Raw genomic sequence first — 14,477 nt, 5'->3', positions numbered from 1 at the left:
ATGTAATGCGTAGTTTTGTTCAAACACTAAGCATTGCATCAGAAATCAATATGCCCCATTGATAGCAAGGGAACATTACGACCCACTTACGGAATTTGTAGAGGTGCAAATGGCTAGCTTTGGTGAATGTGGTTTGACGTATCATGAAATTGCATATTTTACGGGTTGTACTATTGCTATAGAAACTCACATGTGAAGTACGTTATGGTAAATGGGAAGATTGTCGGACAGTCGAAACTCACCCTGAATTCTTTTACACAGGCAGAATATAACGAAAGAAATGCACTCAATGTTTTAGCTGCTAGGACCACTGAAAATACTTTTAAAAAAATTGTTGAAGTTACTCATTTTGTCGAATGAAGAACTGCTTATGACAGCGGTTTTTACAGCCTTCCTGTCTAGCGCGCGATCGACTGGGATAAGAGAGCGTAACGCCGCGGAGTGCTAATACTGGGAGTGACACAAGCGAGTTTGAAGCATCTAAGCAGTATAAAAAATGTCACGATTCACAGCAGGCACACCCGTCGAAAAATTGATGCTTTCAGGCATGTTGCAGTAGTTGTTGGTTTTATTTAGAAAGCATTGCGGTAGAGTAAGAGACGACCCTGGACGTTGCTCAGCTTATTGTGCTAGCTCAAATGACACGAAGCTATCAGAAATTACTTCTTCCAACAATTTCCTTAAAAATACATTCCACAGTGGTATAAATTCTTTATAGAGAGTCTCATTGGTTGTTCTGGATTATATCAATAGTCTTTTGTCGTCGTCCTTAAAGACAGAGGTATAGTTATGTCCAAGTCAAAAGCCCAAGAAAAGCAATGAATTAATTTCTGTAACTGGTTAGAAACCGTTTCGAATGAAATGTTAAAAATTATTCGTTCTAGATTCTGATAGGTTGATTATAAGATTCTTACCAGTAAACAGTCATTTTTTATTTGTGTCCTAATATGCCTTGACGACCCTGAAGACAAGATATGAAGCTGCAGAAACAGTAACCACTGTCATGGTTGTGTATGAAAGATTAATAGCATTAATCGATTGTACAAAACACTGTCTTTTTTTCGTCTCGAAATGATAAAGTGCGGTTTGCTCGCAGTTCTTTCACGAAACCCGACTATTTGACATGAGACCCATCAGATGTGGGGATGTTAGCTACAAATTAATGACATCTCCTCCACACTTTTACGTGAAGTAAACTTCATTGTTTTGCGATTTCCTATAATGTCTAATTTCTTGAACCTGTTCAGCCAGGTCGAAGAAGACGTGAAATCAGCAGTGTTAATCTCAATTGCAATTGAGAGGGCCTGCCTCTTATAAGTAACTCTGCATGGTTCATATCTCGAGAAAACTCCTCTAAGGAACTGTTCATGTTATTTATTCAATTTTAGGGTTTATATTGGTTGGTAATGAGGGGTAACGGGACTTCGTGGCCACCCTGTACAGTAAATCTTTCTGATAGTTTTTCTTTCACAGTTTTCGAGTTTTATTTGGGCGAGTATATATGCATTATTTTATGTAAGTCTTTCTTTTATTTATACAGTTCGCAATGAGATTTTACAAAGTAAAACAGGGTTTGCACACTGCTTAATATGAAGCGTTAAACACAATGAACATGAATTCAATTTTATCTTCACTGTTAAACTTACGTTTCGCAGAAGCAGCTGGTAATTATGATGGATGTTAAATGAGTTACAAATTTGAGTGAACAGTAACTACGGACAAATGTTTTAGAGAAACTATGAAAGAATACAGAAATTCGCTTTACAAATTATAACCGCGCTGAGTCGTGTTATCTGTTTACTGATGCGCTATTTGCAGTCCACTACACCACCGATGCCGGCCGCGGTGACCGTGCGGTTCTAGGCACCTCAGTCTGGAACCGCGTGACTGCTACGGTCGCAGATTCGAATCCTGCCTCGGCCATGGATGTGTGTGATGTCCTTAGGTTACTTAGGTTTAATTAGTTCTAAGTTCTAGGGGACTGATGACCTCAGATGTTGAGTCCCATAATGCTCAGAGCCATTTGTACCAACACCACCGGTACGGATATACATTTTTCCAGCCTCTTGGCGAATTACGAACTTTTAGCAACTAAAATTTTGACAGTGTCCTTCTTTCCGTGCATTCGTCCTGTATAAAAAATTGCATGGCATATTTCAGTATGTTGGATTGGACCACTCCCTTGTTAGATAGCCCATAATAAATCCGATATTCTTTTCGTCTGACCATCTTTGAGGAAGTACACCTCGAAACGAATTTGAAAACAGAAGTGGATGTAAGTCACCATGTGGATCGTAAGGAGCAAATTTAGTAATTTGTGATTTTAATTCGTCTACTTACGTCATAGGGCCTTTAACCTCCGTAGTTCCATTCAGCCCTTGTTCCTATACTTAGCTTTTTAGTTACCCAATACTTGGTTTGTGACATGACATTAAAGTAGCTTCATTACTGTCTACTAGGTTCACTCTCTCATATAGCGCAAACTCCACTCCGTTAGTCTTATATCTGTAAGTTTCTAAGCGTGATTTCCCTTCATTCGCTCTATCCCACTAGTTTTTTACTGTTTCTACTTGTTCAGTTACCTCACATTTTACTTGACTCAAACTGCCAGTTATATTCTCAGTTGCTATACTCTGATTTTTGTATGCTGTCTCACAAGTGTTTTTTAACTCAGGAATTTCTTCCCTTACCGAGCGAACAGTTCTAGTCCGTTTCTGTTTTATTTAGGTCACATAGATTTTAATTTTAATACTTGAATTATGTATTTGCTTGTGCACTACTGCTAAATCAACAGGTATTTCTTCTTTTGAGTTTTCATGACAAGTAGTTAGTACTGGGTTTGTGCATAAGCTCGTAGTATTTTTCCATAAGTTTAAAAAAACACAGCAGACACACTTAATAGATACTTCTCTATAAATAATATATTCTCCTTCACTACTGAAACCAGTCTGCCAATGCTGGGGTAACTTTTCGATTCCCCGACCGTGGAGTAACGTCATTTCACGCAGTCTTCCTGGACTTTGTTCTTGGAATACGTCTGCAAGAGGTCTCAGTTGTTGACAATAAATGTCAGCAGTGATGCTGACACCTCGGGAGGCAATTCATAGCACATACGCCTTCACTGTTCCACCAGATGGAGAACATTTATTTTGTGGAAGCGCACAGGTCTTTGTACGCGGAGTTGTTGCTTTGTTTGGACTCAAACATTCCTTTCTTTACCGTGTGTTAGCATAAAGGCTCCAGTAACGATAGAGTATAGAAAACGCCAGTGTTGTTCACGAGCCAATTGATGATAAGCAAGCAGAGATGCGCATACGGTTAACCGCTTACTTTTGTGATTTTGGCTTAGAGCATGCAGTATCCATTCTCCCGCTTTTGAACCTTCTCCACTGCATGCGAATGTCGCATGATAGTGGTATGATCACAGATCATCACATTTGCCAGCTCTCGAGAACACTGACGTGGCTTATTGTGGATAAATGCGTTTAATAAAAAAAAATGGTCCAAATGGCTCTGAGCAATATGGGACTTAAGATCTGAGGTCATCAGTCGCCTAGAGCTTAGAACTACTTAAACCTAACTAACTTAAGGATATCACACACATCTATGCACGAGGCAGGATTCGAACCAGCGACCGTAGCGGTCTCACGGTTCCAGACTGAAGCGCCTAGAACCGCTGGGCTACAACGGCCGGCTGCGTTTAATCGATCTTCATCAAATCTCCTGAACGTGGAGAGTTATTAATGTTAAAACGAGCCTCCTTAAAACGAAAAAATCATTTTCTTCCCGTGCTCTGTCCATTACCATTATCCGCACACACGTCGCATATGTTTGTGGCTGCACCTGCTGCTGTCTCGCGTCTATTATGCTCAAACAAAGAATATATCGTCAATGTTCCAATTTCTCCACTTGGCACTCTATTTTCTAGCGTCCATAGCTCCACTCACAATCTCCAAATGACAATATGTAAACTCAAATAGCGACAGTGAACTACACAAATAAAAAATGACGATCTATAGAGAAACTCATAGAACCAGAATACCAACATGCAAAACATAAACGCTATGAACTTATGCACCAAAGTAATATTTATTCCGTAGTTTCTTCATGAACATTTCTTAATTGAATATTCCAAGATTCTGTTTGAGAAATTAGTTTTTTAAACATTTTTGGGTAGCTTCCTTCATTACATTGATGTACTTGCTAGTAATCAGATAAATATATCTCAACTTAATATATTTTGCTACGCCGCCGTGGTGCAGCCGCCGCGTGCATCAGCTGTGGACAGGGACAGGAATGCCGCCGACGGAAAGCTGCAGAGGCGGAGGCTGCGCCCCTCGATTTTGACGCCGCCGAGATGTCGAGTGATCTCGTGTGTGATTGAGAACGTAGACCGCCGGTCGCAGCGCCGCCGTCTGCGACGAGCTTCTCAGCGAGTCGCCCTTATGGGTGGAAGAGGCAGTATAACTCCCCTTCCTGGTCGTTTAGAGGCTCACCAGACGGTCGTAAACCCTCGTGACAACACAAAAACTCTCTTGTCACCGCGTCAACGCTAGCAAGCCAATAAGCTCACAGTCAGCTCCGAACACGTAACCAGTGTGCTCTCCTTGTCCGACGCGAAGTATCTGTGGTCGATCACTGGGCCTCCGTCTGGGAAGCCGGCATCGTATAGTTAACCAAAATCGCCAAGCGCCGCAACAGAAGCAGGCCGAGGTGAGCAGCAACCCCGAGTCTCTCGTGCAGCTCGTACGTGCAGTAGCAGTTCCCAATACTCAAGTTCAGTCCCGACAGAAAAGGTTGACAGTGTGGTGGCTTCCTGTCAGGAAGGTCGCAGTTCGTAGTAATAGACGGCAAATCATAGAGTAAAATTGAAGTGATATCAGTTCCCCAGGGAAGCATCCTGGGACCTTTGCTTTCCTGATCTATATAAATGACCTGGGTGACAATCTGAGCAGTTCTCTTAGGTTGTTCGCAGATGATGCTGTAATTTACCATCTAGCTAGGTCATCCGAAGACCAGTATCAGTTGCAAAGAGATTTAGAAAAGATTGCTGTATGGTGTGGCAGGCGGCAGTTGACGCTAAATAGCGAAAAGTGTGAGGTGATCCACATGAGTTCCAAAAGAAATCCGTTGGAATTCGATTACTGAATAAATAGTACAATTCTCAAGGCTGTCAATTCAACTAAGTACCTGGGTGTTAAAATTACGAACAACTTCAGTTGGAAAGACCACATAGATAATATTGTGGGGAAGGCGAGCCAAAGGTTGCGTTTCATTGGCAGGACACTTAGAAGATGCAACAAGTCCACTAAAGAGACAGCTTACACTACACTCGTTCGTCCTTTGTTAGAATATTGCTGCGCGGTGAGGGATCCTTACCAGGTGGGATTGACGGAGGACATAGAAAGGGTGCAAAAAATGGCAGCTCGTTTTGTATTATCACGTAATAGGGGAGAGAGAGTGGCAGATATGATACGCGAATTGAGATGGAAGTCATTACAGCAAAGACGTTTTTCGTCGCGGCGAGATCTTTTCACGAAATTTCAGTCACCAACTTTCTCTTTCGAATGCGAAAATATTTTGTTAAGCCCAACCTACATAGGTAGGAATGATCATCAAAATAAAATAAGAGAAATGAGAGCTCGAACAGAAAGGTTTAGGTGTTCGTTTTTCCCGCGCGCTGTTCGGGAGTGGAATGGTAGAGAGATAGTATGATTGTGGTTCGATGAACCCTCTGCCAAGCACTTAAATGTGAATTGCAGAGTAATCACGTAGATGTAGATGTAGAAAAATAATAATAAGATTGCACCCGGAGCTCTAAACCATCAAAGAGTACAAAATAACAAAACAAGGTAATAATAATAGTCCCAGCTTCACACAACTATTAAAAAACTGCACATTGTCATATATATTCACATATAAAAATAAACATTCGATCACTGAACTAAAAATGTCAAAATTATTCTGCAAATGCCTGGGAAAAGAAGTGAAGCACCTGGAGGGCATGGTCAGATGTCAATGTCCACCTACACACCATCGATAGGTATGCAAATTATTAGAGCTGCAATTCTTTTCGACAGACGGAATGACCATCAGAGTGCATTAGAACTGTCTGTGTTGAGTGTTGTTACCAGACCTGGTAGGGTAAACAGGGTGATTTTTTTTTCCACTGTGTACAAACTAGGGATTGATCGATGGCAGGATTCGGAACAAAAAAGGTCTAATGTACCTACGTTCGGAAATTCATGGTTTCCTTGCTAGAGACCATTTATGCATTTGTTACAGAGACTGCGGTCTAATAAGCGGCCGGCCACTGGTGGCCGAGCGGTTTTAGGCGCTTCAGTCTGGAACCGCGCGACCGCTACGGTCGCAGGTTCGAATCCTGCCTCGGGTATGGATGTGTGTGATGTCCTTAGGTTAGTTAGGTTTAAGTAGTTCTAATTTCTAGGGGACTGATGACCTGAGATGTTAAGTCCCATAGTGCTCAGAGCCATTTGAACCATCTAATACGCGCTGTACAATGCAGCCACAGTTACAGTATGCATGGTTCCTCATAGGTCATTCCCTAGCGCCCTCTCCTGCCCCAGTAATTGATAATGTTGTGTCCGGTTCACTTCTCTTACTTACTCACCTTGTAGTGGATGTGATACAGCGTTGTACACAGTGGTTCCGTATTCGAATCGAGAGTTTTCCTACATGTTGTGTACTTACGGATAGGCATATGGCAGCGGGCAGCAAGGTTGTATCTGGAGACCTATCCCCACCGAAACCACAGCATTCAATGTCTGCAACAGTGTTTCGCCGTTTGTCTGAGGAAGGGTCGTTTCAGGAAGCAGGAAATCATGAAGGACTTACCCGAAATGTCGGGACACCAGACTTGGAGGAAAATGTGATTAACATCGTGGAATGCGACCGCCGTGTCAGTACCAGGCAATTGGATCGCCAGTACAGGGTAAGCCAGACGATCGTCTGGAACATTCTCCATGACAATTATTACTACCCTTATCACTTACAGCGTGTTCAGGACTCTCTAGCGACAAACTTTCCACATCGGGAGCAGTTTTGTCACTGGTTTCTTCAGCAGGCAGCCACGATTCCGGGATTTGTGTCATTTATCCTATTAACATATGAGGCCAGCTTTACGCAGAGTTGTATCTTCAACTTTTATAACAATTAGAGGGATAGCATGCAGAAACCTTTCGGTATGGTGACAGCGAAGCATCAGCATGGCCAGAATGTGTGGGCCGGGCTAATTTACGACCGTGTTTTGGGATCAATCTTCCTTTCACGTCGCTTAACAGACCTGAACTGCCGGCGTTTCTTGATGGTGCTCCAGCCCTCTTCGCCGTTAACGTCCGGACTCATTTAAATCGTGTCTTCCCTGATCGATGGATCAGACGAGGGGATCCAACTGCATGGCCTGCTCATTTACTGGATCTCAACCAGTGTGATTTCTGGTTACGGGGCCATCTCAAACATATCGTGTATGCAGAGCTCATTCCAGATGTGGAGACACTGGAGCAGCATATTAGCGCTGCCTTTGACACTGTTGGGATTCAGCCTGGCCGATGTGAATGTGTGAGACAGAACATGCTACGGCGCATACACGTATGCGTTGAGCCACGTGGAAACCATTTTCAACACGTACTGCAACTGTGTCTGCATGGTACAATGCGCATTAGACCGCAGTATATGTAAAAAAGTACGATTGAATAAATGGTCTCTAGCATGGAAATGACGCATTTCCGGACACAAGCTCATTAGACCTTTTTTGTTCCATATCCTCTCATCGATCAATCCATAGAGTTTGAACTTGGTGGAAAAAATCACCCTGTGTAATGGACGTGAATAGCATCGGATGTTGCGTGACCACTGTGAAGGATACGGAGACGCCGTGTACTCGTAGGAGACAACGCTGTCACCAGCTAGCAGTCTGAACGAGGCCTCGTTGTGGGTCTGCATTTGCCCGACTGGTCGAATCCTGCAATATCCAGATTTCTGAGGCGTCATAATGTGACAGTGACCCGATGTTGGACTGCATGGCAAGGTGAGGACAGACGTGCATGTTAAGATTCCGGTCGACCACCATAAGGGACGGTCGCGGTATTGTGCACCAGCACATCGTAACCCTTCAAATCTGCACCTGTTATCTGTGAACAAATAATGGACTCCCTGAAACTTAGTGTGTTATTCCGCACAACTGGTTGGAGACGAGCTCCAGCCGGACTAGCGAATTACTGTTCCACGCGTAGGCTGCCGTTAACACCACATTACAAACAGCTGTTTGGAGAGAGGCAGTGACCGTGATGTATGGACTGCTAATGGATGGTGTTCAACGATGAACTGCCGTTCTCCACTACCTCGGATGACCATCTGCCTACCCTATCGTGTAGGGCCCCCGCGGGCACTCAGAAGTGCCGCAGCATAACGTGGCATAGATTCGACTGATGTCTGAAGTAGTGCTGGAGGGAATTGACACATGAATCCTACAGGGCTGACTACAAATCCGTAAGGGTACTAGGGGGTGAAGGTCTCTTCTGAACACCACGTTGCAAGGCATCCCAGGTATACTCAATAGTGTTCACGTCTGGGGAGTTTGGTGACCAGCGGAAGTGTTTAAACTCAGAAGAGTGTTCCTGGAGCCATTCTGTAGCAATTCTGGACGTGTGGGGTGTCGTATTGTCCTGCAGGATTTGCCCAAGTCCCTCGGAATGCACGATGTACAGGAATGGATGAAGGTGACAGGACTGGATGCTTACTTATGTGTCACCTGTCAGATTCGTATCTAGGCGTATCTGGGGTCCCATATCACTCCATCTACACACATCCCACACCATTACAGCCCCTCCACCAGCTTGAAGAGTCCTCTGCTGACATGCAGGCTCCATGGGTTCATGAGGTTGTCTCCATACCTTTACACGTCCATCCGCTCGATATAATTTGAAACGAGACTCGCCCGACCAGGCAACGTGTTTGTAATAATCAACAGTCCATTGTCGGTGTTGACGGGTCTATGCGAAGCGTAACGCTTTGTGTCGTGCAGTCATCAAAGGTACACGAGTGGGCCTTCGGCTCCGAAAGCCCATATCCATGATGTTTCGTTGAATGATTCGCGCGTTCAAAAATTCAAATGGCTCTGAGCGCTATGGGACTTAACTTCTGAGGTCATCAGTCCCCTAGAAGTTAGAACTACTTCAACGTAACTATCCTAAGGACATCACACACATCCATGCCCGAGGCAGGATTCGAAACTGCGATCGTAGCGGTCGCGCGGTTCCAGACTGTAGCGCCTCGAACCGCTCGGCCACTCCGACCGGCGATTTGCACGTTGACACTAGTTGATGGCCCAGCGTTGAAATCTGCAGCACTTTGCGGAAGGGTTGCACTTCTGTCACGTTCAACGATTCTTTTCAGTCGTCGGTGGTCCCGTTCTTCATGATCTTTTTCCGGCCGCAGCGATGTCGGAGATTTGATGTTTTACCGGATTCCTGATATTCACGGTACACGCGTGAAATGGTCGTACGGGAAAATTCCCAGTTCATCGCTACCTTGGAGATGCTGTGTCCCATCGCTCGTGCGTCGACTGTAACACGACGTTCAAACTCACTTAGATTTTGATAACCTGTTATTGTAGCAGCAATAACCGTTGTTACAACTGCGCCAGACACTTGTTGTCTTATACAGGCATTGCCGACAGCAGCGCCGTCTTCTGTCTGTTTACATATCTCTGTATTTGAATAGACATGCGTATACCAGTTTCTTTGGCGCTCCAGTGTATAGCATCGCAGTGACGAACTGTCAAAAGTGAATTGTTAAAATCGTATTTTTACATTTCTTAACTACGAAAAGTAATATGATTACCAAGACACGACATATAAAATTTACTATAGATGCAATATGGTTGTCACTTCCAACTAGACGTAAGTAGCAAAGCAGCTGTAAACATAAAACAGCCACGATTTACATAGAGATAATCTTGCCAATGTTATTTTGGCAGGTAATTTCATAGTGGCAATAAGCCGAAACAGGCCTTTTTTTTGTAAAATTCTTAAATAAATGTATCACCTTACTGCAGCTAGTTTTGGAGCATTGATTTTCATTATGTCTTATATTGAAGTAAACTATGGAGCATAAAATAGAGATATTTTTGAAATTATATTTGTCAATAAGTCTCTAATATTCGTTTTTTGTTACAGGTCCCACGGTGAAACGGCGGAAAGAGGTAAGTAGTTCAGTTCGATTCACATTACTAATTTCGCCGGGTATACGCATGATCTAACTAAAAATCGTTGGCGCTCGTCTTACTATCTCTGGGAGGTTAACAGGTTCTTCAATACCATCAGATGTGTTACGAAAACGTTTAAGTTTCAAGGGGGTAGCATGTTCGTAATTATGTACCGAAGATTCAGTATACCACGTCGTTGGCCGACTAATATCCCGCGACGGAGGTTTAGTTCCAAACCGTTCGCGGTTTGAGACTGCAAGCATCACATTGAGCTGAAAAAGAAACTATTTCCCTTGCCAAGATAAACAAAAATATTTAAAAGTCGAAGATGAAGTTTAACGCTTAACTGAAAACGCATGTGCCCAGGGAAGTGTGATAGGACAGCTGTTGTTTTCTGTATATGTAAACGATCTAAAAGATAGGATGAGCAGGAGCCTATGACCGTTTGCTGATAACATTGTAGTGTACGGGAAAGTGTCATCGGTTATTGACCAGAGGAAGACACGGGATTACTTTGATAGAATTTCTATTTGCTTTCTTTAAATGTGTAAAAATGCAGATAAGTAGGAGAAAGATCCCCATAATGTTCGAAACAGAACTAGTAATATGTACTGATTGACACAGTGAAGTCGGTTAAATATCTAGGCGTAATGTTGCGAAGTGACATGCAACGGAACTAACACGTGAGGTCGGTAGTAGGAAAATCGGACAGTCGTCTTAGGTTGTTTAGGAGATTTTTAGGAAAGTGCCGCTCATCTATAAGTGTAACCATGTATAGAACTCTAGGTCATCTCATTCTTGAGTACTGTGCGAGTGTGTGGGATCTCAACCAGGTCAGATTAAAGGAAGACATCGAAGCAATTCAGAGGCGTGCTGCTGGATTTGTTACCGGTAGATTCGATAAATACGCGAATATTGCGGAAATATTCCGTGAAATCATATGGAAATCCGTGGAGGTTAAAAGACGTTATTTTTTGAAATACTATTGAGAACGCTGAAATTAGCGGCAGATTACAGAACGGTTCTGCTGCCGGCAACGTACATTTCGTGTAAGAACCGCGAACCAAGGTAAAAGACATTAGTGCTCGTATGCAGGCATATAAACAGTTCTTTTTCCCTCCCTCCGTTTGCGAGTAGAACAGGAAAGCTAATAACTAGTAGTGATAAAAGGTACCTTCCACCATGCACTGTGTGTTGGGCTCCTTAATAAGTATGTAGATTGATGTATAAAATTTTCTGGGTTTTGTACTGCGTCATAATGTAAAAACTTATACCAGTGAAACCGACGTTTCGGCCACAGTTACAAGTCGCCTTCTTCTGGGTCTACTCTGGCCGCGAAAGGCTAAGCAGCTATAAGTATGTAGATGTTCCGGAGTCTGTGTAAGTGGTCGAGAGAGTACGGGCACATTAACATGCAACGTTCCGAGCACAGCAATCGGGTCGGAGATGAGCTAGACTGGGATCTGTACCGTTGCCACCGTAGACTTGTTCAGTATGACTCGTCAAAGCCTCATTACTACAGGAGCTTGTTACAGTCAATTTCGTGGACTATGGGAACACCTCTCTCACTCATTCGAAACGAACTAAAAGTTAGAGTATTTGTTCAGCAAAATTGACACGAAGCATATGTAAACAACGCAGAGATGCAGCACATCTATAATCTACAGGAGATACCTACACGTTAAATGTTAACATCGATAAGAATCATACAATGTGACCATTTAAACTCCTGTCGAACGGAAACGATTACTGCAAGCAAGCAGTTACTATTGATAGCCGTCTGCAGAAAATAACAACTGCTTGCTTCTCTCATCTTTGGTGGAAACTGCCACTGAACCTTCTTATAAGGCGTGAGTCATCATACACTTCCATGATTTGTTACATATGCTTATGTCGTGTATTTGCTAATCTGCCAGTGTTGTCCTGTGATGCACAAAGTTGTTGAAACTTAGCTGATTCAGTGAATGGATCTTCCTACTTCGTTAAAACAAACCGAAGACGTCACTGAAATGCGTTGAGATACAATGTCGTACTTATCGCCTATTTCAGAAATATCTTGCATTTGGTCTGGTACCATCTGTTGTCCATTGAGCATGCCTGTGATAGAGTATGTCATGATTGATTGCTGTAGTCTTATATATATATATATATATATATATATATATATATATATATATATATATATATATATAAAGATCTCGTGATAATGGCGTGCACGTATACAGTACCTTAATCAAATGTTGATGAGAACTGGTGATTCACGGAGATACTGCGTCATGTGTATCACGCCGCTGAAGCAAGTAATGTGCGTGCCTTATCAGATTGCCGCTTGGATAGATAGATGATCGACAGGTGACCCATTTCAAGAATTTGGTGATAAAGGAACCATTTGTCTTTTACTGATACGGTATTACTGATTTCAGTAAGAGTTTAAAAAGGCCAAGTAATTGTCATTTCAGAAGGGAAGTAATGAAACTTGACTGGCGGATTTTGTCACTAAAAATTTTAAAAAGCTATTTTTTACAGTTGCCGTAGGGGCAGATTCCGCCTTAACGAAGTGTTGCTGCAACCAACGGGTCGGTTATCTATAAAGTATCGTTCATAAGCCCTGAAATAACCCCGACGATATGTGAAGTAGAATTGGCTTTCATCGCCGAGTACAAACTTAGCTTAGTATTGATTGTTCTTCACGGGCGACAAGAAAACCAAATTGAGATGTGAGGTAAGGGCCCTTGCATTACTGCCGGGGAAGCAAATCCGAAATGAAAAGTCAGACCGTACATGCAGCGGTTAGACGCTGTTTAGGCATAATGTCAGAGTTCCAGTCGCCATCCGTGCAGTTTTTTCTAAAATCAAAAAGTAAACAACATAATTTGTGCATCTGTACTGGCGTGTTATAATCAATATTTGTGGTGGAATATGTTGTATCGCCGACGCTGTTCGTACACTAGCTTGCTGTCAACCCCAGACAGGCAAGTGGAGGTACTGCACCTATCATTGCCATCTGCGTAGACGTACGTAACGTCGAATACAAGTAATTTCCTCGAAAATGGCACGACGTTTAGATTGAGTGTTACACGTCACGCCGTTTCGACCAACTTGTTCGCAGGAAACTCGAGAGCTTTATATTGGTTCAATCCGCCGAGGAAGACATCGAGATCCCAGAAATGTCGTTTGTTCACAACAGAAGCAGTGTACGACGATAATTGATTGTGACAAGTTAGTCATGCTTATCGATGTCTCATTATTCTGCCATTACATCCATAAGGTTCAGGCATAATTTCAGTTCTCATACTAAACAGTCATTGACGTGCAGATGAAATACAGACGTGAAGAATTATAAAGTCCCAAGTATACCGAACTGTTAACCTGCAAGTAGCGTCCCTGCTTTTACCTTTAATGAAGTAAAAGTGACAAGTTTAGTAAGAAACCAGTGCACATGCTTTTGGTTGTCATACCGTCGTCTTGCAAGCATACGCGCACTGTATGTTGAGAGGTGGCTGGACTTTGATTCCACGAACGAGCTACAGTGCTTCAACTGACGATTATGGCCGGAGACGTTTAGATGGGTCGAAGATGTAGAACATAGGAAGGAACGTGATGTAACTTGCACAATAGCGTACCTGTATGTTGCAGTCCGGTTGAAGTGTGCTTCTTTGAAAGATCTCGAAGCAACTCAGAGGCGTGCTGCTAGATTTGTTACCTGTAGGTTCGATCAGTGCCCAGGAATTACGGAAATGCTTCGTGAACTCAAATGGGAATCCCGGGAGGGAAGAAGAGGCTCTTTTCGCGAGGCACTCGTGCGGAAGTTTAGAAAACCGGCGTTTGAGGCCGACTGCAGATCGATTCTAATACCACCAACGTACGAGGACCACGAAGATACGAGGGCATTTCCAAAAGTAAAGATACAATGGCTCGCAGTCCTTAAATAGAACATTTATTTAGAAAACGTCACTTACATCTTATTAACTGGATTATTTGTTACTTTTCGACGTAATCACACCCGTTATCCAAACATTTGTTAAGTCGGTGCACAAGCTTTTGTTTCCCACAGTCGTAGAAGGTTGTCGCCTGTTGTCGGAACCACATTTCAACTTCATCTTTGATCTCTTCATCGTCGTTGAATGATTTTCCACCAAGATGTGACTTCAGGTAACGGAAGACATGGAAGTCGGTGGGAGCAAGGTCCGGGCTGTATGGCGGATGGTCCAATACGTCCCATTTGAATTGTCTGAGTAGTGCTTTGGTTACG

The 14,477-nt window shown here is 43.1% G+C and overlaps 1 protein-coding gene across 1 annotated transcript in view; it reads left to right on the top strand.

The window, feature by feature from the left end:
- The window catches only part of LOC126297423 (transcription factor 12), a 649,790-nt gene that overhangs the window by 196,406 nt on the left and 438,907 nt on the right, over positions 1-14,477 (top strand). Inside the window, exon 4 of the mRNA XM_049988225.1 lies at positions 10,197-10,222. Coding sequence (XP_049844182.1) covers positions 10,197-10,222 — 26 coding nt within the window. The remainder of the gene's footprint in view (positions 1-10,196; positions 10,223-14,477) is intronic.

The sequence above is a fragment of the Schistocerca gregaria genome, chromosome X, assembly GCF_023897955.1.
Source record: "Schistocerca gregaria isolate iqSchGreg1 chromosome X, iqSchGreg1.2, whole genome shotgun sequence".
NCBI classification, from domain to species: Eukaryota; Metazoa; Arthropoda; class Insecta; order Orthoptera; family Acrididae; genus Schistocerca; species Schistocerca gregaria.
Note: the sequence above shows the minus strand (reverse complement) of the source record. Positions and strands in the feature narration are given on the sequence as shown.